Source organism: Tauraco erythrolophus, chromosome 18, assembly GCF_009769465.1.
Source record: "Tauraco erythrolophus isolate bTauEry1 chromosome 18, bTauEry1.pri, whole genome shotgun sequence".
NCBI classification, from domain to species: domain Eukaryota; kingdom Metazoa; phylum Chordata; class Aves; order Musophagiformes; family Musophagidae; genus Tauraco; species Tauraco erythrolophus.
This window is the reverse complement of record NC_141482.1, coordinates 16,498,843-16,521,196: the sequence shown is the minus strand read 5'-3', so window position 1 is coordinate 16,521,196 and position 22,354 is coordinate 16,498,843. Positions and strand designations below refer to the sequence as shown.

Sequence of the window (22,354 nt, the reverse complement as noted above, 5' to 3'; positions counted from 1 at the left end):
TGACATTTGGTTCAGTGCAAACATAGCTGTCCCCACACAGATTTCTAGCCAGACCATCACACAGACAGACCTTTTAGTAATAAAATTTATTATTTAAATAAATTCAGATCATCTTTTACAATTATGGCTTAAATATCAAAAAAAAAAGGAATGTTCAGGTTCATTCTTACAAACAGTAGAAGCAGGTAAAAATATTTGTATCCAAAACGTCATTTGAGGTTTGCTGCAAGTCACAGACATACAAAAGATAAAAACCTGCCACATTTAAAGTTCCTTCATTGACACTTCATGACACTTCACATTCTATTTTTAAAAACCCCAACAATTTATTGCAGTAAATTGATTGTCCTACACAGATCTATCCAAATCTTCAAAAATAGCCCAGTGGGCTTCTCCTTTGCCAGCTGGAGCCGAGGAGAGAAGTTTCCTACTTCTGGACATCTGTAATATCCCCGCTGGTCCGAGCGGGACGCAGGGCAATGGCTGTGACCGCACGGACCGATGCCAGCTGCCGCCTGGCACCGTGCACAGGTTCCCGTTGTCCAACTTGGGCTCGAGCTCTAGTAGTGCCAAGGACATGAAGTTATCCTGTTGGATGAACCAACGTTTGTGTCCTGCAACAACGTTCTCGCGTCTGCGAGCTGTGGAAAACGTAGAGCCCGTGATGGGACAGATACCCTGTGCGCCATCCGGCCAGTGGTTTCCTATTGGAATTACCAAAGGTTTGGTGGTTTGGGTTTTTTAGAAGTATTTTATGAATATGTGCTTGAACATAAAATTCTTCCAAAAGTCAATTCAAAGCTCTGTGTGTAAATGAAACCGGACTACTTTCAACCTTTTTTTCTGTTATTAATTCCTACGATTCTCTCTATCCATGAGCATAAGGACAAGAACACGATACTCAGCGGTCACTGACAGTCTATAAAAAGTTTGACTAATTGCACTTTCTGCTATCCCTGACTATTGCAGCTGCATGACCAACTCTACAGGTACCTGCTCACAGCCCCAGAGTCCAGCCTGGCTCTTTCTGCTCCAGGGCAGCATTTTCTAAACACCAGCTACAAAATGCATCTTCAGAGGGAAAAAATAAAAATAAAAAAAGGAAGTACATTGTCTTGCAACACAGGGGTGACCAAGCAAAGCATTCCCATCGAGGCTTTACCCTCCAAGGGGTAGCAGCAAGCATTTTACCCTCGCTGAGGGCAAAGGGAGATGCTTTGTGAGGTCTTTTTCTTGGTCTATACAAACACACGGCCAAACCCCCCACAAGAGCATTGGTCTAAGCCACTACACCTGGGTGAGTCTCCTCATTTATGCTACATGTGAGGAAACAACCAGCAGAAAAAACACGAGGGAGACTCTTCCTTTCCATTAGATGATGAAAACGAGACCCACTGGTTCTAAAGAGACCAAGATGACTTTGTTAGAATGATGCTGGCACCATGCTGAAGTACTCATCCCAACAATTCCAGCATCTTTTGCAATTCTCCACATCATCCTGGAGATACATGACTGCGTTTCAGCAGTCCACACAATGATTCCCATACAAACTTATTTTGGCATTGCAATAACATTTGCAAAATCAGGCTGGCGCAGAATCTTTTACGATCCCAGCCGGGACGACTTCAAAGAAGAACAATGAACTTCACATCTTCCCAGCTTTTATCAAGCATCTTTAGAACCAGGAGGAGTTACTTCCTACAGGTTTTTGTCCCTCATGGAATCTCCAGCCTTATGCCTGTTATTATGCTCCAGCAAGATACGAGCAAGCCCAGGTGTAGAGATCAAACCCACCAAATGCAAAAGTGCAGGAAGGTAGTTTAAAACCAGAAGAGAACAACAAAATTTCTCCATAGGTTCTTGAGTCAAGTCTAACACAGAGTCGTGAGAAGGAACACAGCGTTACAGAAGGACTTTTCCAGCCACAACGCTTTCTTATTGCACATTCCTCCGCGCTGGGGGAGCCGTGCTGCATTTTCAGTCGCAAGCACAGCACAAAATCCATCCCTGCCACAGAGCTGTGAAGTCACGGGGACCCCTCACAATGCCAAGGGGGCCTCGTGTCCCAGCACAGCACAAACCTCGCAGAACCATTGCGGTTGCATCCCGGCTCCATCCCACGTGAACATGGAGAGACAGCCGAGCGCGTGGCCCTGGGCAGAGCTGAGGCAGGCACTTCACACAGCCAGAACTGCAACCAGAGCACGGGACAGGGACAACCCCCTCGAAACCAGCACGCTTTAGAAAGCAGCTCCGTGATGCAGCAGAGCATCACTTCGCTGCTCCACACCTGCGGCAGCCGCGCGTGACCGGGCAGAGCAGCCTGCTCCAGGGAATCACAGTGTCCAGCTCGCAGCAGTTTGGCTACTTAAAATAAAAAAATACAGTATACATACACACGCCGTGGCACACTTATCAAATTGCCATCACTGCTTGTAAAAAAACTCGGGCTGTAAGACTGTGAAACACATTCACAGAGTTAAAAGTTAATAAATTAGAAGCAGCTTTAAAAAAATAGGGGGTGGGAAAGGGAAGCTCTTCCAGGAGGAGATTTCAAATAAAAGTCAGAACAGTTTAAAATACACTTAAAAATTCCAGCGTTTCCTGGTAGGAACAGTCCTCAGTTTTCATCAGCTTTCTAGGGGAGAGGACAAGCTCCTTTGTACAAAGACTCAGTAAATCTATTTACAAAATCAACTTGGTCGCAGCTCCGTGCTGTTCACACGCTCAGAGAACGGCGTTTCGGCCAGACCCAGAGTGGTGCCTGGTTCCCCCTTGGCTTTCTGCCTTCGCTTCAAACCAAAACCAACGAAAACATAGAACGAAATTTGGTTTTCTGCTTTGAGAAACGAGAAGCCTTAAAAATTCCCTGGCCTTGGTTTTCCAACGAGTGGGAGCACTCAGAAGCTTTGGTCCTCTTGGCAAGGTGCAGCTCGCCGTGCGGCTCTGTTGCCTTCAGCCCTTCCATCCTCGAGGGACGGGCTGAGCATTTGGTCCCCGATGTGCAGCTGCACAGGCCAGTGGGGTGGGGGCTCCGCTGAGTGTCTTGCAGTTAAAAAAATAGTATTGTCATCATCATCATCATCATCATGATGAAAGTCACACGCCCATCCGTCCATTTGCAAGGCTTTTTGGTTTGCTAGAGCTGAAAGTTCCTGTCCAAGGTTGCACCGATGGAAAACCCCGCGACGCCAAAGCAGGTGCTGAAGCCGAGCGGGCGCCGTGCGGGGGAAGGTCCCGGCTCCCCCCACCGCGTTTGGCTCCGCAGGTCGATAACTAATGGAAAGATCACGTCCTTCCCAAGGCTCAGGTGGAGAGGGACGAGCTCATCGAGGTACGACCCATCCTCATCGGCGGAAGGCCGGAGTCTTCCTCACAAAAATCCCCTGGGCTGCAGTGTAGCAGTTGTGCTGCCGGTAGTGCTGCAGCAGCCTCCGCCACAGCAGGTTGGACTCCAGCAGGTACCGGTTCCCTGTTGGCACAGGGAGGGGGGCAGCGGGTTAGAATCATAGAATCATGGAATGGTTTGGGTTGGAAGAGACCTCAAAGACCATCCAGTTCCAACCCTGCCATGGGCAGGGACACCCTCCACTACACCAGGTTGCCCAAAGCCCCATCCAACCTGGCCTTGAACACTGCCAGGGATGGGGCAGCCACAGCTCCTCTCGGCAACCTGTGCCAGTGTCTCAGCATCCTCACTGTAAAAAATTTCTTCCTTAGATCCAATCTAAATCTCCCCTCTTTCAGTTTAAAGCCATTGCCCCTTGTCCTGTCACCACACACCCGTGTCCAAAGCCCCTCTCCAGGTTTCCTGTACCCCCTTTAGGTACTGCAAGGCTGCTGGAAGGTCTCCCTGGAGCCTTCTCTTCTCCAGGCTGAACAATCCCAACTCTCTCAGCCTGACTCCACGGCAGAGGTGCTCCAGCCCTCAGATCATCTCCGTGGCCTCCTCTGCCCCCACTCCAACAGCTCCATGCCCTTCTGGTGTTGGGGACTCCAGAGCTGAATGCAGCACTGCAGGGGGGTCTCAGGAGAGCAGAGCAGAGGGGCGGAATCCCCTCCCTTGACCTGCTCCCCACGCTGCTTTGGATGCAGCCCAGGACACGGGTGAGTGGCCAGAAGAGACTTGGACGATGCCATCACAGAAACTCTTGTCTAACGTTTCTAGCCCGAGGGTGCTGGATCATCACGTGCAGGGACGTTTCCTTTAGCCAGAGCTCTGTGAAATCCCAGCTCCCTCTTTAGCGCTGTCCTACCTGCGAGCAGCTTCCCTCCACACCGCAGCCTACGCTGCGTGATCGGGAGGAAAATAAGCAGCCGAATTCTGTTAGGAGAGAGCTCGAGCACGCAAGTGATGGAAACAACGTGGTCCAGAACCAGAGGGTGAGAAAAACTAATTATACGTGCAGCATAGGAGCCACGCACGACCTCCGCTTTGCCCAGAGAGCCCAGACAGCCTAAAGGGCAGATGCATAAAGCAAGACCATGGGTTGTGCTAGCTCCGATCTCCACCCCTTTATCCAAGCATCCTGTTCCCCCACAGGCCCGTGCATGCTCCCAGGAGACCCACCTAAAATGCAGAGTCCTTCCTGAGCTCGCGTGATGCCGACATTGACCTGGTTTGGTTCGGTAACAAACCCCAGGTGCTTCTTCTGCCAGCTCTTTGTGGGCTTCCTGTCGATCTCAGAGCGGGGGCAGGAACGTACAGTCGACAGGATCACGTATCTCCACTCGCTTCCTAGAAAGCAGAATCGAAACAGATTTTTTGTAGAAGGAAGCGTCTGGCCTCCCCTCCACCCCACAAGACAATCATTTCTCTACAGCGACACCCACAAAACTGCCACCACCGTTTGGGTTTCTCCAGCTTTGGAGGCCATCTGACCCACTGGTCGTTGCTCTCCAAAGAGTATGTGCAATGGCAGTTCTTTAACATCCCCTTCAGACATCCTCCACCTTCCCGTCTTCACAGAGTCACAGAATGGTTAGAGTTGGAAGGGACCTCAAAGATCACCTAGTTCCAACCCCCCTGCCATGGGCAGGGACACCCTCCACTACACCAGGTTGCCCAAAGCCTCATCCAACCTGGCCTGAAACACTTCCAGGGATGGGGCAGCCACAGCTTCTCTGGGCAACCTGGTCCAGTGCCTCACCACCCTCTGAGTGACAAATTTCTTCCTTAGATCTAATTGCAGTCTCCCCTCTTTCAGTTTAAAGCCATTGTCCCTTGTCCTGTCACTACACACCCTTGTCCAAAGCCCCTCTCCAGCTTCCTTGTAGGCCCCCTTCAGGTACTGGAAGACTGCTATAGTTTTTTTCAATGGCTAGTCTTCATCGGTCTCACCCTGCCTGGGCCCTCCAGAGGTGTCCAAAGGCTTTATCACAACCACAAATCACCCAGAAACCTGTGCCAAGGATGCTTCTTCCAAACGAAGACATGAAACGAAATGATCCTGGTGTAGGACTTGCTCCAAGACCGTCTCCGCGAGAAGTCGTGTCAGTTCTCAGCGAGGCAGGAGACAACAGAACCAACCCGACCCTCTCCTCAAGCCTCACCTTGACTCTTCATGATGGTGCAGACGGTGACGCCGCGGACGCCCTCCTTGAGGAGGCCCTTGCCGATCTCGGACACTTGGGCGTTGTAGGGGCTCAGGATGGCGATGCTCTCCGGCCGGATGGTGCCATCTAGTGTCAGCTGCTTCGCCAGCCTCACCTGGGGACACCACGGGCTTGCTCACCTGGGGCCGTGGCTGGAGGGAACCAGCCCTCCAGCACCTGGCCCCAGGGCAGCGATGGTGCCTGGCCGCTGCTCCCTCTGGCCAGGGGCATCGTGGCGCGCCCCAAACCCGAGAAGAAGCCAGATACTGCACCCCACTCATCTTTATCCTATATCCATACTCATCATCCCTCCACGATCCCCGGAGTCCCCCTGCACTACATCCTCCCCTTCTGCATCTCCAGCGATTCCCCAGAACCCTCCTCACCGCCTGCTCCACTTCTTCTGGGTTGGCTTTGGAGTTCTCGTTTCCTTCCTCGGTGGAAATCATGAGGCTCTGCTCCTTCCCCTCCACGTGCCCGAAGATGATGGGGCAGCAGCCGTTGTCTTTGTGGTAGAAGACGCTGGGTTTACGAAGAAGCTGGGGGCACGTTTTCAGCCGCATCTCGTAAAACTCCTGGGACGGGAACTCGCAAATGCTTTTGTGCTGGCAGAGAAAAGGGGAGAAACCGAGGTGAACAAACACCAAGGAACCTCTCAACCTGCAGCAACTTTCTGGGCAGGCTTCAGCTGCAACACCGCTGTGCTACAGCTGGCACCGGGCGAGCGCATTGTTCATTGCTCCTGGAAGGGAAAGCACTAACGGAGAATGTCTGTCTCCCAGTGGCTTAAGGCAAGCCCTGATGGCAGCGTTTTCTGTGATGGAGAAAAGACGATCCACCCGAGAGCCTCACCATGCGGTACTGCAGATCCAGCATCCACGCCTGATTCTGGTAGCGCTCAAAAAGAGATGTCTCCATGCCGAGACTCTTGCAGATGTCATTGTTGACCACAGGCCGCAGCTGTTTGTGATCCCCAAGCAAAACAACCTGGAATGAAGAGTGGACACCTCAACTAGGAGACTGGTGTTACTGGTGAAGGCGATCAACTCTTTGAGAGGCTACTTGCAGTAGGTAGGAGAAAGACATCATGTAGTAAGTCTCCTGAGGTCTACTCTGTGCTTCTTATCACGTCCATACCGTGTACCTGGGCCAGCACGTTTTTTGGTGGCAGTGACACCCACCCTTTAACGAAGCACCAAAAACCCAGCCACACCACGACTGGCAGAAAGCCAAGAGCAAGTTTAGTGGAGACCGTATGGGTGTAACTGTCTGGAGGCAGAAAGCTGAGCTGACAGACCCAGCAGAGAGCCGAGTAGATGCAACAGTTCTCCACCACAGCTTTCAGGCCTGCAGCAGGTCTTATAACTCTGCTTTCTGGGATGTGAACAGATGACGTACAGCTCATGCATCTAGTGAGAACACTTCTGTACCACAGGTACCTCTCTGTGCCTCAAGACTTTAGCTATGGTTAGCAGAGTCATACCTCAGAGGAAATGACTCCCTGCAGGCTGAAACATTGATACATCATCATAGATACTACAAAGAATAACCTTAAAACCTGGTAAAACTTGGAAGAGAGCATGGTGAGGCGTGGAAGACATGCAGAGGTTTGAGAGCCCTGAGCAGCCATCCTAGAAACGCATCTTTGGAAAGGACTTACCTTCTCAGCACGGCGGTGGCTGACCAAGGGGATGAGGGTCTCAGGCTCTGTGGACATGGCACACTCATCAATGATTATCTGCTTGACGTTGAGATGCTCCAGGGAGGCGGCAGATGCACCGGAGCACGTGCACAGGATGACATCGTGGTTTGCCAGCTCATGTGCACGAGCAATTACCAACTGATTTTTGTACCTGGTGGTTGATGCAGAAGACATCAGGTTATGCATAAGGGAAACATCTCCAGGTTCCTCACGCTGGAGCCAGGCAGAGGCTACACTTTCCCAAACTATTACGGTTCTATCTCCCTCCCCAGGGTGAGCTGGAGTTCCCAGAAAACGCTGTAGGAAAGGTCCTTTGTCCTGAACTCAACAGGGCAGGGGCTGGAGGTGGAGGATGCGAGTGTCACTCATGCATTACGTGACTGTTGGTCCAGACGGACAACAGCACCAGAGCAGAAGTGGTGCTGAGGCTCCATGCTGTACCACTAACCCCGAGTTAATCACTTTTAATCATCACTCCAAACACACAGCTTATCAACCCGTCCTGATGTTTTCACCCAGTCCCTTGGCCGGCATAAGCCCGGTCAAATTCGCTCACTTTCATGCAGTCTACCATGCTTCAGAGGTGGCACACGGCCAGAGTCAGCCGTCTCTCACCAGGGTCTCTTCCTACTCACTTCTTTGTTTCTTCTTCTGTTATCTGCTCTCCTCTCCTCATCCGAGTGTCGAAGTTACAGATCTCCTGCCAGTAAGGGTTGGGCGGCCGCCGGATGCGATGATGCAGGATTATTTCACTGAATAAAGAATCAACGTATAAATATTTTCTCCCAACACAGACCCAAGTTATCTCCAGTGACGCACACCACACCTGTCCATGTGCAGAAACCCCGTTAGCTACAGAAGTCACAGCCAGACTTTTCCATCTTTCTAAACCTAACGCTTAGCTCACCCTCGAGGACACAAAATACCACCCTTTTTTTTTAGCGGTTGCAAGCAGAGATTAAGTCAGAGACTTTTAGAGATGTTCAAACATCCAGGATGCTTTCAACAACTTGGTTTCCTGACTAGGTGCTCCATTAGACTATCGACCTTCAGGTGAACAAATTAGGCACAAAGCAGGTTAGGAAGGGGAGCAGCGGAGAGGAAACCACGCTTGCTCTGGCTTGTTCAGCATTATGGGTGCAGAAAACCTTCCCCAGCACTCTCGGAGCCCGCGGGGCCACGCGGTCCCACCTGAGCTCACGCTTGGGTTTCGCGTCCCGCAAGGCTTTGCGGTAGATGTGCCGGTTGCTCCCCGGGTACGGGTATTCCATCGTCTCAATGGCCTCCCCGTAAACTCTCAGCGGTTTCAGGCTCTTCATCTTCAGCAGCATCTCTGGGGAAGGAGAACGGGTCTGCTCAGACAGCACCAGCCACTGGCACTGTTGACAATCCTCATCGCCTGTGAGGTGCCCAGCGTTCGCCGGGCACTCCCTTCTTCTCCCCACCCCTCCCTCATCAACCCCATCTTCAGCGGTCCTCGCCCTGCAGTGAGGGGTCTTCTGTAAGGACCAGCCCCACTTTCTGCCCCTCCTGTCTCCCAGCCTCCTGCTCACGGCCACGTCTTTTCCCTCCCACCCGTACGAGCTGCTTCGGGGGCTTAGAATTGATAGTTACCAGCAACGACATCGACAGACTTGTTGGATGGGCCACAGTACAAGATGCACTTTCTCCTGGGCTTTTCTTCACCAGGGGACAGTGTTTGCTCCTTCTCAGCGCTCTCCTCATTCAGCTTATGGAACCAGTAGACTATGTGAGTTCCAACAACGGTTTTCCCTGTGCCTAGAAAAACATGTCAAGGAGGTTGCTGAGGAGGCTTTAACCATGACACCCACGCTCTACATCAGCATCCCAATGATCAGCCGTGAAATAAACCCAAGAACCGAGCGGACTGTCTTGAGCAGCTGTGGGTGATGCCAACCCACGCTACCTTCTCCTGCCTCACCACGGGTCAGATGGAAAGGAACGGGTGAGCTCTAACCTGCCCTTCCTAACGAAGGAGGCACGTAGTCACGTAGTCCTGCCATCTCCCCAGCCTTACCTGGTGGGCCCTGGATGAGCGTGAAGGGTTTTCTCAGAGCATTTACAATAGCCTGGTTCTGACTCTGGTTGAGCTTCCTGTGGCTGCCAGGGAGATCAAAGGATTTTTGCTGCAGGATTTTGGATGTTGTCACTGTTACGACAAAGAGCCAAGAAAACAAGTTTAGAGAAGGTGACTGAAGATGGCACACACGTGGTCCAACAGGAGGACGCTGCAGGTACCAAACAACCGCAGCCCATTTATAAGACCACCCAAAAGTGATCCTTGTCCTGCGCCAAGACGTTGTGCCCGCGAGCCTTCTCTGGGAGTCCTGAGGATCAAAACATCCCCCGTGCCACTTGCCAGCGGAGCATCCCATATCACCCTCGCTCTGCCAGGCCAGCAGCTCCTCTCCTGCCCTTGGCAGAGGAACCTCCTGCTCTGGGAGCGTAACCCCTATGGCATGGACCCGTGGAAGCAGTTGGGGCACTTGCCTGGCCACAAGCAAGTAGCCACGAGGTCAGAAAGGTGACTATTTGCCCCTACCTTTTTTCGGAGGGTCGTGGCCGAGGGCGATGCTTTTCACAAGCTCGGAGGCGTACTTGAGCTTCCAAATCGCATTTTCTTTCCGTCTGACAGACAGGGAAAACCAGGAATGAACGGAACGCAGCACAAACCAGCGAAAATCCTAACACAGCTTTGTACAACTGTCTCGTTTCTTCTTTCTCTCTGCTTTGGTGTTGCCTTAAACCCTTCCACAAACGACTTCAACCAAAACAACTCTTGTTCTGCCACATCTGGGACTATTTCTCAACCATCTCAAGAGCTGAGCCTGCAAAGACGTTGAGAGGGAGGAGCACAACTTCTGTCCCGGCTGTGTTTTATTATGGATCACCCCATTTTACTGGATTAGCTTCCAATTTTTTTTCCCTAAAAATCACGATACAAAAGGAAGCGCGTTCTGCCCTGAGAAAGCTACAGCCGCCGTGGGTGCGCAGCAGCCCCTGCTGTGGGCGAAGACGGGCAAATGAGACACCAGCTCTGCTTTAGAAAGAGCAGATCTGGCTTCACAGCAACAACAAAGGGCAACGATTGGGAAATCGGGCAGCGCTTCGGCTCAGCAAACCCCCGTCCAGTGCTTCACGCTGCCTTTGTGACACATATTGCAGCAATCCAGTAACACAAGAGACAGATGCCCAGGGAAGTTTCAGCATGGCACCTTCCCCTGGCTCCCCATCCTCAAGGTCAACCAGAAGAGCAAGAGGCCAACTGGAGAACAGATCTGAGAAATGCTGCCCCCACCAAACACCAACAGCATGACAGCATGGCCAGCTGGAGCTGGGTAAAGACCGATTTTTGAGAGGATCAGCCGCACCAGCGAGCAAAGCCCATCTGGGTGCAGCAAAGGAGTCTCGTGGGACATCGTTGCTCTGCGTGGACAGGTCAACCAGAGCATGACCACTAAGCACACTTACACGTCTGGCAGCATCTTTGGTATGAGCTCCACGGTGAACCTGGCAGAGTCCTGCGAGATCTCCACGGGGATGTTCTCCATAGACATATAGTGGACGTAGAAGTTCACAGTCTGCTGACTGCTCCTGTCTGACTTCTCGTCATCGCTGAACTCTTCGGTGACCCCATGAGCCACCCAGGTGTAGGTATCCGGATCAACCACAAGTTTGCTTTCTGACCTGCCCTTGTTGAGAAAAGACAGATTCTGGAGGCCGTGGCTCAGGCATTCCTCATCGCTTTCCAGGCTCCCAAGCTTCAGCCCACCCAAGCGAATGCACAAGTAACAGTGGCTGAAGTCCACTTCGATGGAGCAATCCTCCTGAACTTTTTTGTTCAGGACGAAACTCCCTTGCAGCTGTCCTTTGCTCATCCTTTGCTTTGCCCAGATTATTTGGACATCTTGGAGGACAATGGAGTCGTTTTCGGCCACGGCACACGAAGCGGACTCCATGGCGCTCATCGGCATCCACACCTTGTTGTAGTCCGTCGCGTTCTTGTACTTGTCTTTGGACGGCAGAGTGGCGTAGGCGGAGAAGCAATCGATAGGCTTTTCCGTGTGCTGCAGGCAGACGTCGAAGCCCGGCGTCACGCACCACAGCTGCACGAAGGGCACCAGGAAGCCCCGGCAGACGTCCGTGGTGAGCTGGAACTGCAGCGCGTCGCCGGCGCTCAGCTCCAGGCAGAGCTCCGTGTAGTGCAAGCACTGGCTCTTCCTTACCCAGCCCGTGTGCCGCTGGTACAGCTCCTTGCTCTTCTGAAGGAGGGAGGCCGCTGTCTCAAACTCCTCGTTCTTGACGGCTGCGAGGACGTCTTGCCAAGTCTGGGTGCCAAAGAAGGTGATGCTGCGGTCGCGGAGATGTCCTTCCTGCAGGCTGTGCTCCTTCATCGTCTGCACCGAGTACATCCTCCTCTTCCACGTCAGCCTCATGCTGCTCCGCTGCTGGATGAACACGGGCTGCTCTATCAGCTGAAGAGACCTGTAGTTAATTATCTGGGGATCTGGAAGGGTCTCCTTGTTCAGTGGAAACAGAGCTTTAAAGTACTTGTTCATCTCTTCGATATCCACTGCGAAGGCGATCTTCTGCAGGACTTGGCCCTTCAGCTGGGCGGCCATCTGCAGCGAGCAGGCTCTCTTCTCGTACAACATGGCCTGGGAATTCTTCCTGTTGAAGTCATGGCAGAGAAACTCGATGTCGTCCGAAGAATAGGTGATGGGCTTCTTGCAGAGCACGGAATGAAGGTGCCGCTGGACCACGACGTCCACGTACCGGCGGATGGGAGAGGAAGCCCAGGTGTAGGAGTCGACGTGCAGGGAGTAATGACCCGCTTTCGACTGGACAGTGGAGTTGGAGCGACTGAAGTAGGAGCGGCTGAGCAGTCTCCTGAACTCCAGGGCCACGGGCGCCAGCTTCGGGTGGATGTCATCAGTAACGATGAGGTCTAGCATCTTGTGGAAGTCACGGAGATTAGCAGCTGACTGCAGGTGCTCCCAGATGGGGGCCAGGAGACTGAACTCCACAGTTTTAGACGGGTCTTGGTCCGAAGGCACCTGTCCCAGGTGGTGCGAGAGGTGGATGGACAGAGGGAGGATGTGGCTGTACTTGTTTCTCATGAGTGACAACTGCTGAGGGCTTGGCTCGCACTGACACCGCAGAGGAGTGACGCTTCTGGTGTCCTCCTGGTTGGTGAGGAACTCAGCCACAAAACTGTTAAACATGATCATTAACTCCTCTATCATCTGATGGGACCCCCTGTTACCTGGTGAGCTTTCCTCGTCCAGCCGGTCATAGAAACAGTCCTCCTGCAGACGACACTTCCGATGGATCCTGGAGAAGTGATAAGCCACAGCTATGCAGTCCTCCAGGGTATCGAAGCGAAGGGCCCCTGCTGCTCCCCTGTAGTGGTCCTTAATGCAGAGCTCTGCCTCTTCATAGGACAGCTGCCTGTCCGAGCGGATCACAGAGAGTTTGAAGACTCCCTCTAACATCTCATCGGTCTCCTTTTCTACGGTGACAAACAAGGAGATCACCCGACGCTCCTTCTGCGGCAGGAGGCTGCAGACGTCTTGGCTAATATGGGGTGGGAACATGCACAGAGGCTCCTGGTTGGGAGCGTAGTAGGTGACACCCCGCTTCTTTGCTTCCAGGTCCAAGGCACTGCCTTTGGGAACGACGCCGGCCACGTCCGCGATGTGGATCCCGATCTCGTAGTGACGCCCCAGATCCCTAACGCTGACAGCGTCGTCCAAATCCCTGGCGCCTTGGGGGTCGACAGTGAAGGTCGGGTAACTCCGGCAGTCCTTCAGGTTCTCCTTGGTGAGGTTTAGTTTGCTGCTGGAGGTGTATCTGGCTGACTCCTTGGTGACAGCAGCTGGGTATTTCTTCTCCAAGCCATACTCCAAGTCGAGGATCTTTAAGCCTTCTTCCAAAGTCAACGCTGCCTGCAGAACCTCTGTTATTATCCCCAAAGGGTAGTAAAACCCCTCCCGCCAGCAGATAACCTGGACGCAGAAGAACTGGCACCGCCTCGTCTCCTGGTTGATCTTCTCACAGCTGACCACTCTGTACTTCCCGTTGACGAGCTTGCGGATGGGAATGACGTTGGGCTTCTCTTTCAGCCCCGGGACGAATATTTTGGTGACAGTGGGATTGATGGGTATCATCACCCGGGGATCGAATTCGTCCATCATGCAGACGAAGATCCGTTCTCTCTCCGCTCGCTTCAATATGCCCACCACCTTCCCCTGCGGGCGGTGGCTGCCGCCGTCGGCCACGCTGCCCTGCAGGATCTCCACGAGCACCTCGTCCCCGGTGAAGGCCGTCCCGCAGTTGACTCTGCCTTTGATCTGAATGCTCATGGCAGGGGAGTCGTTGAGGGTGAAGGCAGAAGCTCTGTCGAACCCTTCTTTGATCAGCTCGCACCTCTTGTACATTTTGGGGTGCATGTGCAGGTACTCCTGCATCATCTGAGAAGAGAAGCTGACATATTCCTGCCTCTCTTCCCACAGACTCGAAGCCTCGGACTTCACGTTCAGCAGCCCTTCGTCAGACACCGTCACCAGCACGTTCTTGCTCTCATCCAAGAGCTCCTGGAGGATGGGATCGTCAGGATTCAGGCTCTCGGCCTCAGAGCTGCAGGAATCTGAGTCGCTGTCCTCCTCGTCCCCCTCTGGGCTCCTCCTGCTCCAGCTCTCCTTGTCACAGGCAGCCTGTTTGATCTGGGCCATCGTCAGGTTCTCCGGGAAGACGCTCCCATTCTCGATGCACTGCTGGATGAAGCGCTTCCACACCTTGCTGCACTGGCCGTGGGAGCACAGGGCCACGGCATCCCCCACCGCGACGACCAGCGACTGAGCCCGGGTCATGATGGTGTTGAGCACTCTGGCTTCGTTGAAGAACTCGAGGTGGTGGGAGGCCGAGACGCGTAGGCTCTCGCTGGTGTGGACGGTGCTGATGATGATGACCCGGAACTCCCGCCCTGCACCGGAGGGGACAAGGGAGAAGTCACTCATGGGAACCCAACTGGGAAGACCCTGCCTGGCCACCACCCAGCGCTCTGCCCGTCCACGCTGCGGTACGTGGCCGTGGGCTTGGCTGAGTCGCGGGAGTCGCCTGATGCCAACAAAGCAGCTCTCGGGGATCCCAAGGGCCTCCAGGTGTGACCAGGATGGACCTCATGAGGCCACCACCACCCACGCACCGGGGAGGGACAGGCAGCATGGAGACAGAGAAGAGCAGGGCATTGGAGCAGCGTGGCCGCGAGCACCCGTGGAGCAGCACCCCGTGCCAACAGCAGCCCTTGCCAGCCACTCCTGGCGAACACGGGTGGAGTTTTCTGCGAATCCCAAACTCCTCGGGAACCCGAGGGTCTGGCAGGAACCAGAGCAGTGACCGTTTGTGAGAACCCCTCTCCCCTGGAGGACGGTTCTGCTGACCGTGCGCCAAGCAACAACCAGCAAGAGGCACCCTGGTGACTTCAGAGCTGGGAAGAGGCTGCAAAGAAAGGGTGTGGGGATCAGAAACACACCCCGGGGGTCAGTTATTCTCACCATGAGGAGTCCCAGCTGCACAATAAAAAAAAGAAATAAAATAATAAACCCACGGGTGAGTCATAAATTAAGTCCTTGAGGACACGACCAGCCCTATCCCTCTCTCATCATCCAGAGCAGCAGACGCCTCCTTCGGCGAGCTGTTCCCTGATTTCTGCTGCGACTGGTGCCCACGGGCCATCCTGGCTGCCATCCCCTTCCATGACCAGCCTCCCCCGCTGGTACTTGGGGCTTCACATGATTCCCACGCGCTCGAGGCCCTGGGATGGCACTCACGGGGTTTGCACCCTCCTGCAAAGCCGCGTCCGTGTCTCTGGAAGGAGCTGACAGCCGGGTGCAGGTTTAACTCAGTGCGAAATCTTACCCACTACGCAAAAGACGGAATCAAAGAAATACCAACCAGAAGGGGATGGAAACCAGCCAAAGGATTTCCAGATCCCCCCTCATCCTCACCAGCACTCCGTGGGCCACGGCCACTCACTGCAGCGGTGGCAGAGCCACAGGGAAGGGCTGGGGGGCTCTGCCCACTGGCACCACGTGCACCCGCCCAGAGAGGGATTTTGCCACGAGTTCAGCCACTATTTTGCATTTCAGCAAGGGAGGACAACGTTAAGATGCTGGAGTCACCTCTGCTAACGACCCAGCCTCTCTTCCCCCTGCCCATCACGCCACGGCTGCAGCTGCTATAGACTCTCCTGGCCACCACCACCACTGCCAAAGCTCTCCCTCGCACACCGAAGACCTCAAAATGCGGCCGGACGCAATCGGCTATTGCGCGAGACACAAACCTGGCAAGTTCTCGTAGTTTTCTACCACCACATCTTGCAGCTGCCTCTTCCTCAGCTCTTGTCTTGTGGCAGAAACCTGGTAAGAAAGAAACAGGCACAACTGAGTCCAGTTTCAGCCCAGAAAGGCCCCCCACCCAACACCGAGGTCCCTCACCCTTCTCAGCTGCAGGTTCCCCAAGAAAGTTGCTCGGCAGCAGCCACACGTCCTGGGCTGACTTCAGCCAGCGCTCCCAGTCTGCCCTACAGCTAACCAGCCTCGGGAGGATGCCGAAAGAAATCTTCAGCTAAACCATCCCACCATGAGGCACCTCTGCTCCGACCACCCGTGACATACTACCCAAATGGAGGGCGCCTCAGAAAGACACTGGTGGCACGCAAGACCCCAGACTGCCTATTTTTACTGGCACAAGAGATGGGTTTATCATAAATAGAGTCCAGCATTTATTAGGGAGTGTTTAGAGAGCGGTCAGGAGAACAGGTGGTTCTCCTACATACCTGCATCCCGTGGGAAACCACACAGATCCTCTTCAGATCTCGGACACCCCACTCATCTGGCCACCTCTGATAAATCTCCTTCACTTTCTCAATCACTTGTATTATCTCGGAGGTGTTGTGCCAAGAAATCATGGACATATCCTTTTCAACCATGCCAGACACGTGGCAGAACATGAGTGGGTAGATTTCAGGATGGGGTGGGATGTTCCCACTGGCTTGGATAGCATTGCCTTTGCCAACATAGAAGTGCTTGGAGACAAACTCAATGATGCCTGCAGTGGAGCGATAATTCTCGTTGAAGATGATCCTGCTCTTCGTGGCCACTTCGTGCCTCTCTTTCTGGTAAAACAAAAAGAGGCGGTTTAACAGGGTGTGATCAGCAGATTGTCCATCCTCAACACAGAACAGCTTTGGGGTTATCTGCATGTGGTCCCCAGCGAGGACAATCCGGGTCTCAAAAGTGGCGTAGGAGAGCGGAACCAAAGCTTCGCACTCCAGCATCTGAGCAGCCTCATCGATCATGATGTGGGTGAAGTAGCCTGGGGCAACCTTCAAGTTCTTGGATAACATGGAGGTGGTAATAATGATGTGGTGCCTGTCGATCTCCGCCTGCGTGGGGTGCCGGAAGGAGCGCTGGTCTGGCGAGAGGCAGCAGTACATCTGAGTGATGGGGTCCGTCATGTTGATGGGACGGTCAGTGGAGATAATCCTCAAGGGAACAGCCCACGGATGCCCGTTGGTCACATAGTGGTGGAAGTACTCCCGGATGTAGATGTCAGCAGCGCTGGAGGGGAACAAAAGGGGAAATTACCAAGTTCTCAATGCTGTGACCATCATCCCAACGTGCTGTCTCATCGTTCACCAACGCCCTCCCCAACTCTCCCCCGGCTTTTGCTGACAACGCGCTCGTCACGGGAGACATCCACCCGCGCACAAAGAAGCCGGCGTTTACGCAGCCACCAATTCCAAGCCTGTTTGGAGAGGATGGTTTGAAACAGGAGTGGATACTCGAGGCCAGGGCATCTCTCGATACTCATATGGAAAAATGCAACAAAACCCGTGGCCCTGCTGCTCTCCAGGGCCAAGTCAGGCAGACCTCTCCTCTGACAGCCACCCGGGTGGGTGACACAAGATCTGCAGAAGCTCCAGTGCAAGCAGACAGCCTGAAACAAGCTAAGATTAGCAGTCGCCCATCTATTATGCATCAAAAACCACGGCAGTAGCAGCCTGCAGGATCGGATGTGGACACTCCTTTCAGCTCAACTGCTCTAATTTTAACCATCTTGGCCTGGTTTCTCTGAAGGCAGATTCAAAGGCAGTCAGACCGGATCTGCCTTTCCTCTTCCTCAAACTCTCCCTGGAAAAGTCAAAAAATTGGCACATGCACAGAGCACAAGAGTCTTCAAGGGCAAGTAGAGCACGATATTATCCCGGCGAGGTCAGGCAATGGCTTTCTACTTCTTCCAGTACACAGTGAAGGCTAGAAGGGACTAACTGGCTCTCCAACCCCGTCCCCAGATTACGAGGCAGGGGTATGCTGCCTCTTCCACAAAGGCTTCCACCCATGCCAGGCTTTCTCCTGGCAGGAAGCACTTTAAGACCTATTAAATAAAGATGAATTTCTTTAAACAAGTAATTGCAATGCACGCTAAGAAAAGGGCAGCTCAGCTCCATCTCATGCACCCTGGCTCCCTCTCATCCCACCAGGCAAGTGATGGACCAGCTTTCTTGGACCCAGCCCACAACTCTGGTTGCCTCCTCCCTCACCCCCTGCTAACCTGTTAGTGTGAGTGCAGATCAGCACTCGTGTGTTGGGCTGCCTGAGGATCTCCATGGTGGCCATGGCCAAGGTGAACGTCTTCCCTGTGCCGAAAGGCCCGTAGATGAGAAGAGGTGGGACCTGCCGGCTGGTGGTTGCTTGGCCTGTGATGAAGGAGATGGCGAGTTTCTGCTTGCTATTCCCTTTCTGGGGTGACCCAAGAGAGTAGGGGATAGAGCAACTGGCGACATCTGGTAGGACCAACTTCTCATCCTGCAGGTGGTCCACAGCCTGGTGCCACTGCCGGAACAGCAGCTGGTCGATTTGGAACTGGATCTCCACCTTACAGGAGGTGTTTGGCTTGAAGTTCAACTCTGAGCAGCATCTCTTTGGTATCTGTAGCCAGATGGTCTTCTCCGTGGTGGCTTTATGCTCCACGCTAACCTCATAAACCCGATTATCTATGGGTGGGTCGAGCGCCAGGAAAGCAGTGGGCACAGACCTGCTCAGCAGATACCCCTCGTCCGTGTCCGGCGAGAGGTTGTAAGGGGTAGGCACTTCAGCGAACAGCTCGCCAGCGAGGGCAAACTTCATCCCCACGGAGAGGCTCTGCAGCATGGGGGTCAGCGAGACGAGGACCCGCAGGTTGAGTCTGAAAGGAGGAAACACCCGGGTGACCAGGAGAGCACCGGCCCATCAGTCCATCAACCACCGCCCTCCCTGCTGCAGGGGAGAGATTGTCACCTACACCCAGAGAGGGTCTGCCAGCCCCTGGGTGCACAGGGACAGAAACGGGGCTCCTTGCGCATCCACGGCCGCAGGACAACACCCAGCCCTTCCCCTCCTGTCACTGCCCAGCGAGCCAGATTTCTTGGCAGCTTTCCATTTTTCCAGCAAGACAACCCAGAACCCGACCCAGAAGGGACAGCGGGTGCAGCAGCAACGTGACCCCAAGGGGTTAGCAACGAGCCTGTGGTCTACAGTGAGGAGGAACCCCTTTGGGTCCACGCCTGGCACTTACCTGGCAATCAGAGCCTGTTCAGCTTCTTCCTCGCGGAAGAGGAAGCTGTGCATCCTCTCGCGGTAGTTGAGGCGGGTGATGGGAACGGCGGCACCACCGTCGTGCTGGTAGTCCAGAGCGAGAGCAGGAGGTTTGTACTTGGCCAGCAGATCCATGTCTTCACCAGTCCTTGGCACGCTGGGAACGATGATGCGGTTACCTCTATCCCATCGCACAAAGTTGACGGGGCGGCTGCTCTCCCTGCTGCCGGGGATGTGCCGGGGGGTCTCCCGCCGGCCCACCTTCACCTTGAGCTTCTGGATGAGGACGGGGCGTGTGCCGAAGTCGAACACCACCCACTGCTCGAAGACGCCCAGCGTGCAGCACTCCATGCAGACCTCCACCAGCGCGGTGCGGGGGGAGGAGGACAGGGTGGCCACGTGCTCCCCCCGAAGGTAGTGGAGGCCACGGGAAAGCCCATTCCCCGAGAGGTAGAAGTTGACTCCAGGTTCCCGCTTCAGTAGCGCCACGTGCTGCAGAGGCATCTGCCAGTTGAGGAGAAGACGGGGACACGGTGAGGGCAGCCCATGGGATGAGCCCAGTGGCCAACGAGGTCCTCCCAGCAGTGTTTCCTACCGAAAGCTGCTGCAGGACCTGAATGTCACGCTGGACCTATGGTGCTCTTGAAATTCTCCTGAAAGGAGCTTATTCCTCGTGCAAACCCGCAGCAATTATTTTAAGCTCTTAAAGAACCTCAGGTTTCGGTTTTATAGCAATCGAGCTGGTCTGCTATGAGCAGAAGATCTCCTGTGTCAGAGAGGACAATCCCACCCAGCCCCTCGCCCCCGACACCCACGAAATTCTGGGCAGGAGAGCAGCTGAACGTTGTTATTTGCCATGATGCACGGGAGGTGCCGAGGGCAGCCGGGTCCACCCCAGCCCCACCGCGCAAGAGGAGACAGGAGACACGGTGGCTGCACCCCCAGGCACGGCCCCAGCTCCAGCACCACCTGAACCTGACCCACTTCCCAATACCCAACGCACGTCCTCGTTCCAGAGCCCCCATCCTGCTGCCCGCTGCAGAAATAAGCAACTAAACAAACAAAGACCCCCCCGGAGGAGAAGGGCAGTGCCCAGCCGGCGGTGGCGGCTCGCCGGTCCTGCTGCGTGGCACTGGGCTCACCTGGGAGTGCACCTTGAACTTCCACTGGTACTTGGCCCTCCTGTCCTCCACCTGCACGTGCAGCGGCTGCTCGCACACCACTCGGACGCCCTCGACGTGCTCGGCCATCTGCGGGGAGGTGCGGGAGGAGCAGGGGTGAAGGTGACGCCCCCAGGATGCGCCGCAGAGCCCACCCCAGGGCCACCCACCTCCGTCCTCTGCCCTTCTGCTATGTCCCCCCGAGAGGGGATGGGCAGTAAATCCTCCCGCTCAGCCCTCGCCCACCGCCACGGCAGCCTGGGGACACGAAAGGACCCGCGGCAGAGCAGCGTGGCCGCGTACCCCCAGCAGGCTCTCAGGCTGCTGTCCCAAAAGCGAGGAGGGGGCAGGGATGTCCCATCCCTTTTCTGCAGCACCGCTGGAAAGGCGAGCGGTGGGCTCTGCCTTCCCGAGCTCTTGCGCCAGCGGCTTCTCGCCGCGGCACACCGCCGCGCTGCCGCCCGCCACTCACAATCAACACCTCGTTGGAGCACGCCCGATACTCGGCCATGAGCCGGTCCTGGTAGGACAGGAGCCCGTCCTTCAGGGCTTGCTTCCTTTTCTTCACGGCAACCTTCACCCTCTGGATCCACTCCTGCAGCTCCTCGGTGGAATGAGCCTTGGTGCAGCTGCTGCCCATCTCGCATAGCTCCCCTCTGTTGGGAGAGAGGTGGTGCGGGTGGCACGGGGGGTTCTGCAGGGTGGCACGGGGAGGGTTCCGCGGGGTGGCATGGGGGGGAGGGTTCCACGGGGTGGCACGGGAAGGGTTCTGCGGGGTGGCACGGGGGAAATTCCGTGGGGTGGCACAAGGGGGGTGTTCCGCAGGGTGGCACGGGGGGGGTTCCGCAGGGTGGCACGGGGGGGGTTCTGTGGGGAGCTGCCCGCTGCCCCTGCCCTCTTCCCCACCGCACCGGGCTGGCGCCTTACCTGCTGCACAGTGAGAACTTGGTGAGGCCGAGCGGTGGCGCGCGGTGGACCCACTGGACCGAGGTGTCTGCCGAGAGCATCTGCAGGTGCTCGGCGGAGGAGCAGTGGCTCTCGAAGCTCTCCTGCGAGCTGAAGGTCACCAGGCAGAGCCGGCAGTAGAAGTACACCGGCGCTGGCGCCGCCGGCTCGCCGTTGGTGCCGCAGGTCCCTGCGGCCGGCAGCAGGTCGGCGCGCACCAGGTCGTGCTCCTTCTCGGCTTGCCAGACGGCCATCTCCACGTCGCTGTGCGCGTACTGGCAGCGCCGCGGGCCGTGCTTGCAGGGCTGGCCCCGGGAGACGAAGCGGCAGTAGCTGAGGGTCAGCATGAACTCGGGGCAGGGCCGGACGGCCGTGTACTGCTGCTTCCGCCGGCTGTCCGACACCACGTGCACCAGGAGCGGGTCCCAAGCGCGGTGGAACTCGCAGAGCCGGCCCCAGCCGCCCACCGAGATGCGCTGGGGGCAGCCGAAGAAGCATCGCCTGCAGATCTCCTGGAACCATCCCCCGAACTCGCTGGTGATCTCGCCGGCGGCGCCGGCCACGGGGTGAGGGACGACGGCGGGGTGACCCCCCAGCTGCGCCTGCAGCACCGCCGCCTTCAGCCGGCGCCGCTCCAGCTGCTGCTCCCTCTCGAAGTTCCAGACCATGGCTTCCTCCACGCTCCAGGCGAAGGTGCACTGGCTCCTGTGCTTGCTGCAGCCCAGCCCCACGGTGTAGTAGCGGCAGACGGCGTAGCGCGCCGGGCTGGGGAAGCCCGGCCGCCGGGACACCTTCCTCCAGGCTCTGCTCCGGCGGCTGCGGCAGCGGGCCAGGAGGATCTCGTACATGCACTTGTGCTCCACCTCCCGCAGATGGTAGGTGATCTCGTTCTCCTTCACGCTGCACTTGGAGCAGACCAGGCGCAGCTCCAGCTGCTGCTGGAGGCTGCCCAGCGGCACCGCCGGGCCATTGGTCGTCGGCATCCTCGGCGGTGGTCCAAACGGGGCAAAATTAACGGTGGGAAGTTGCTAGGAGGCGATGCCAGCAGGAGGAGATGCCATGGAGCGGCCGTGTCCTAACTCGCGACGTACCTGCTGGCCATGGGGGCAAGTTCACAAAGCCTGAGAAAGAAATGAGGAAGAAGACACTTAGCAGGAAACATCAGCCCGTTGCTGGCTGGGCACGCGCCGAGGCACCGGCACAGCGAGCACCCAGGAACCTCACCCAGCGCCCAGACCCACCCGACACCCTCGCCGTTGGCACCCGAGCGCTCGGGGGCTGCCCCCACGTGC

General features: G+C 55.6%; 1 protein-coding gene across 1 annotated transcript; it reads right to left on the bottom strand.

The window, feature by feature from the left end:
• Positions 1-493: 493 nt before the first annotated feature.
• On the bottom strand, positions 494-22,045 carry HELZ2 (helicase with zinc finger 2). The gene is made up of 19 exons (XM_086622778.1): positions 21,045-22,045; positions 20,590-20,773; positions 20,100-20,207; positions 18,938-19,461; positions 17,936-18,568; positions 16,158-16,941; positions 15,663-15,738; positions 10,790-14,303; positions 9,861-9,946; positions 9,336-9,467; positions 8,912-9,076; positions 8,489-8,630; positions 7,933-8,049; positions 7,256-7,448; positions 6,448-6,582; positions 5,982-6,200; positions 5,554-5,710; positions 4,571-4,738; positions 494-3,472 (listed from the first exon to the last, which is right to left on the bottom strand). The coding sequence occupies exons 1-19, from the start codon at positions 22,043-22,045 to the stop codon at positions 3,348-3,350; spliced, it is 8,463 nt and encodes a 2,820-aa protein (XP_086478904.1). The 3' UTR covers positions 494-3,347.
• Positions 22,046-22,354: the final 309 nt, after the last annotated feature.

Excerpts from the sequence above, each read along its gene's own strand:
- HELZ2 (XM_086622778.1), bottom strand. The coding sequence starts at position 22,045 with ATGCCGACGACCAATGGCCCGGCGGTGCCGCTGGGCAGCCTCCAGCAG. Across the intron at positions 16,942-17,935 it reads ATCTGCACTCACACTAACAG|CGCTGCTGACATCTACATCC; the intron begins GTTAGCAGGGGG and ends GTTCCCCTCCAG. Across the intron at positions 9,947-10,789 it reads CCAAAGATGCTGCCAGACGT|ACGGAAAGAAAATGCGATTT; the intron begins GTAAGTGTGCTT and ends CCTGTCTGTCAG.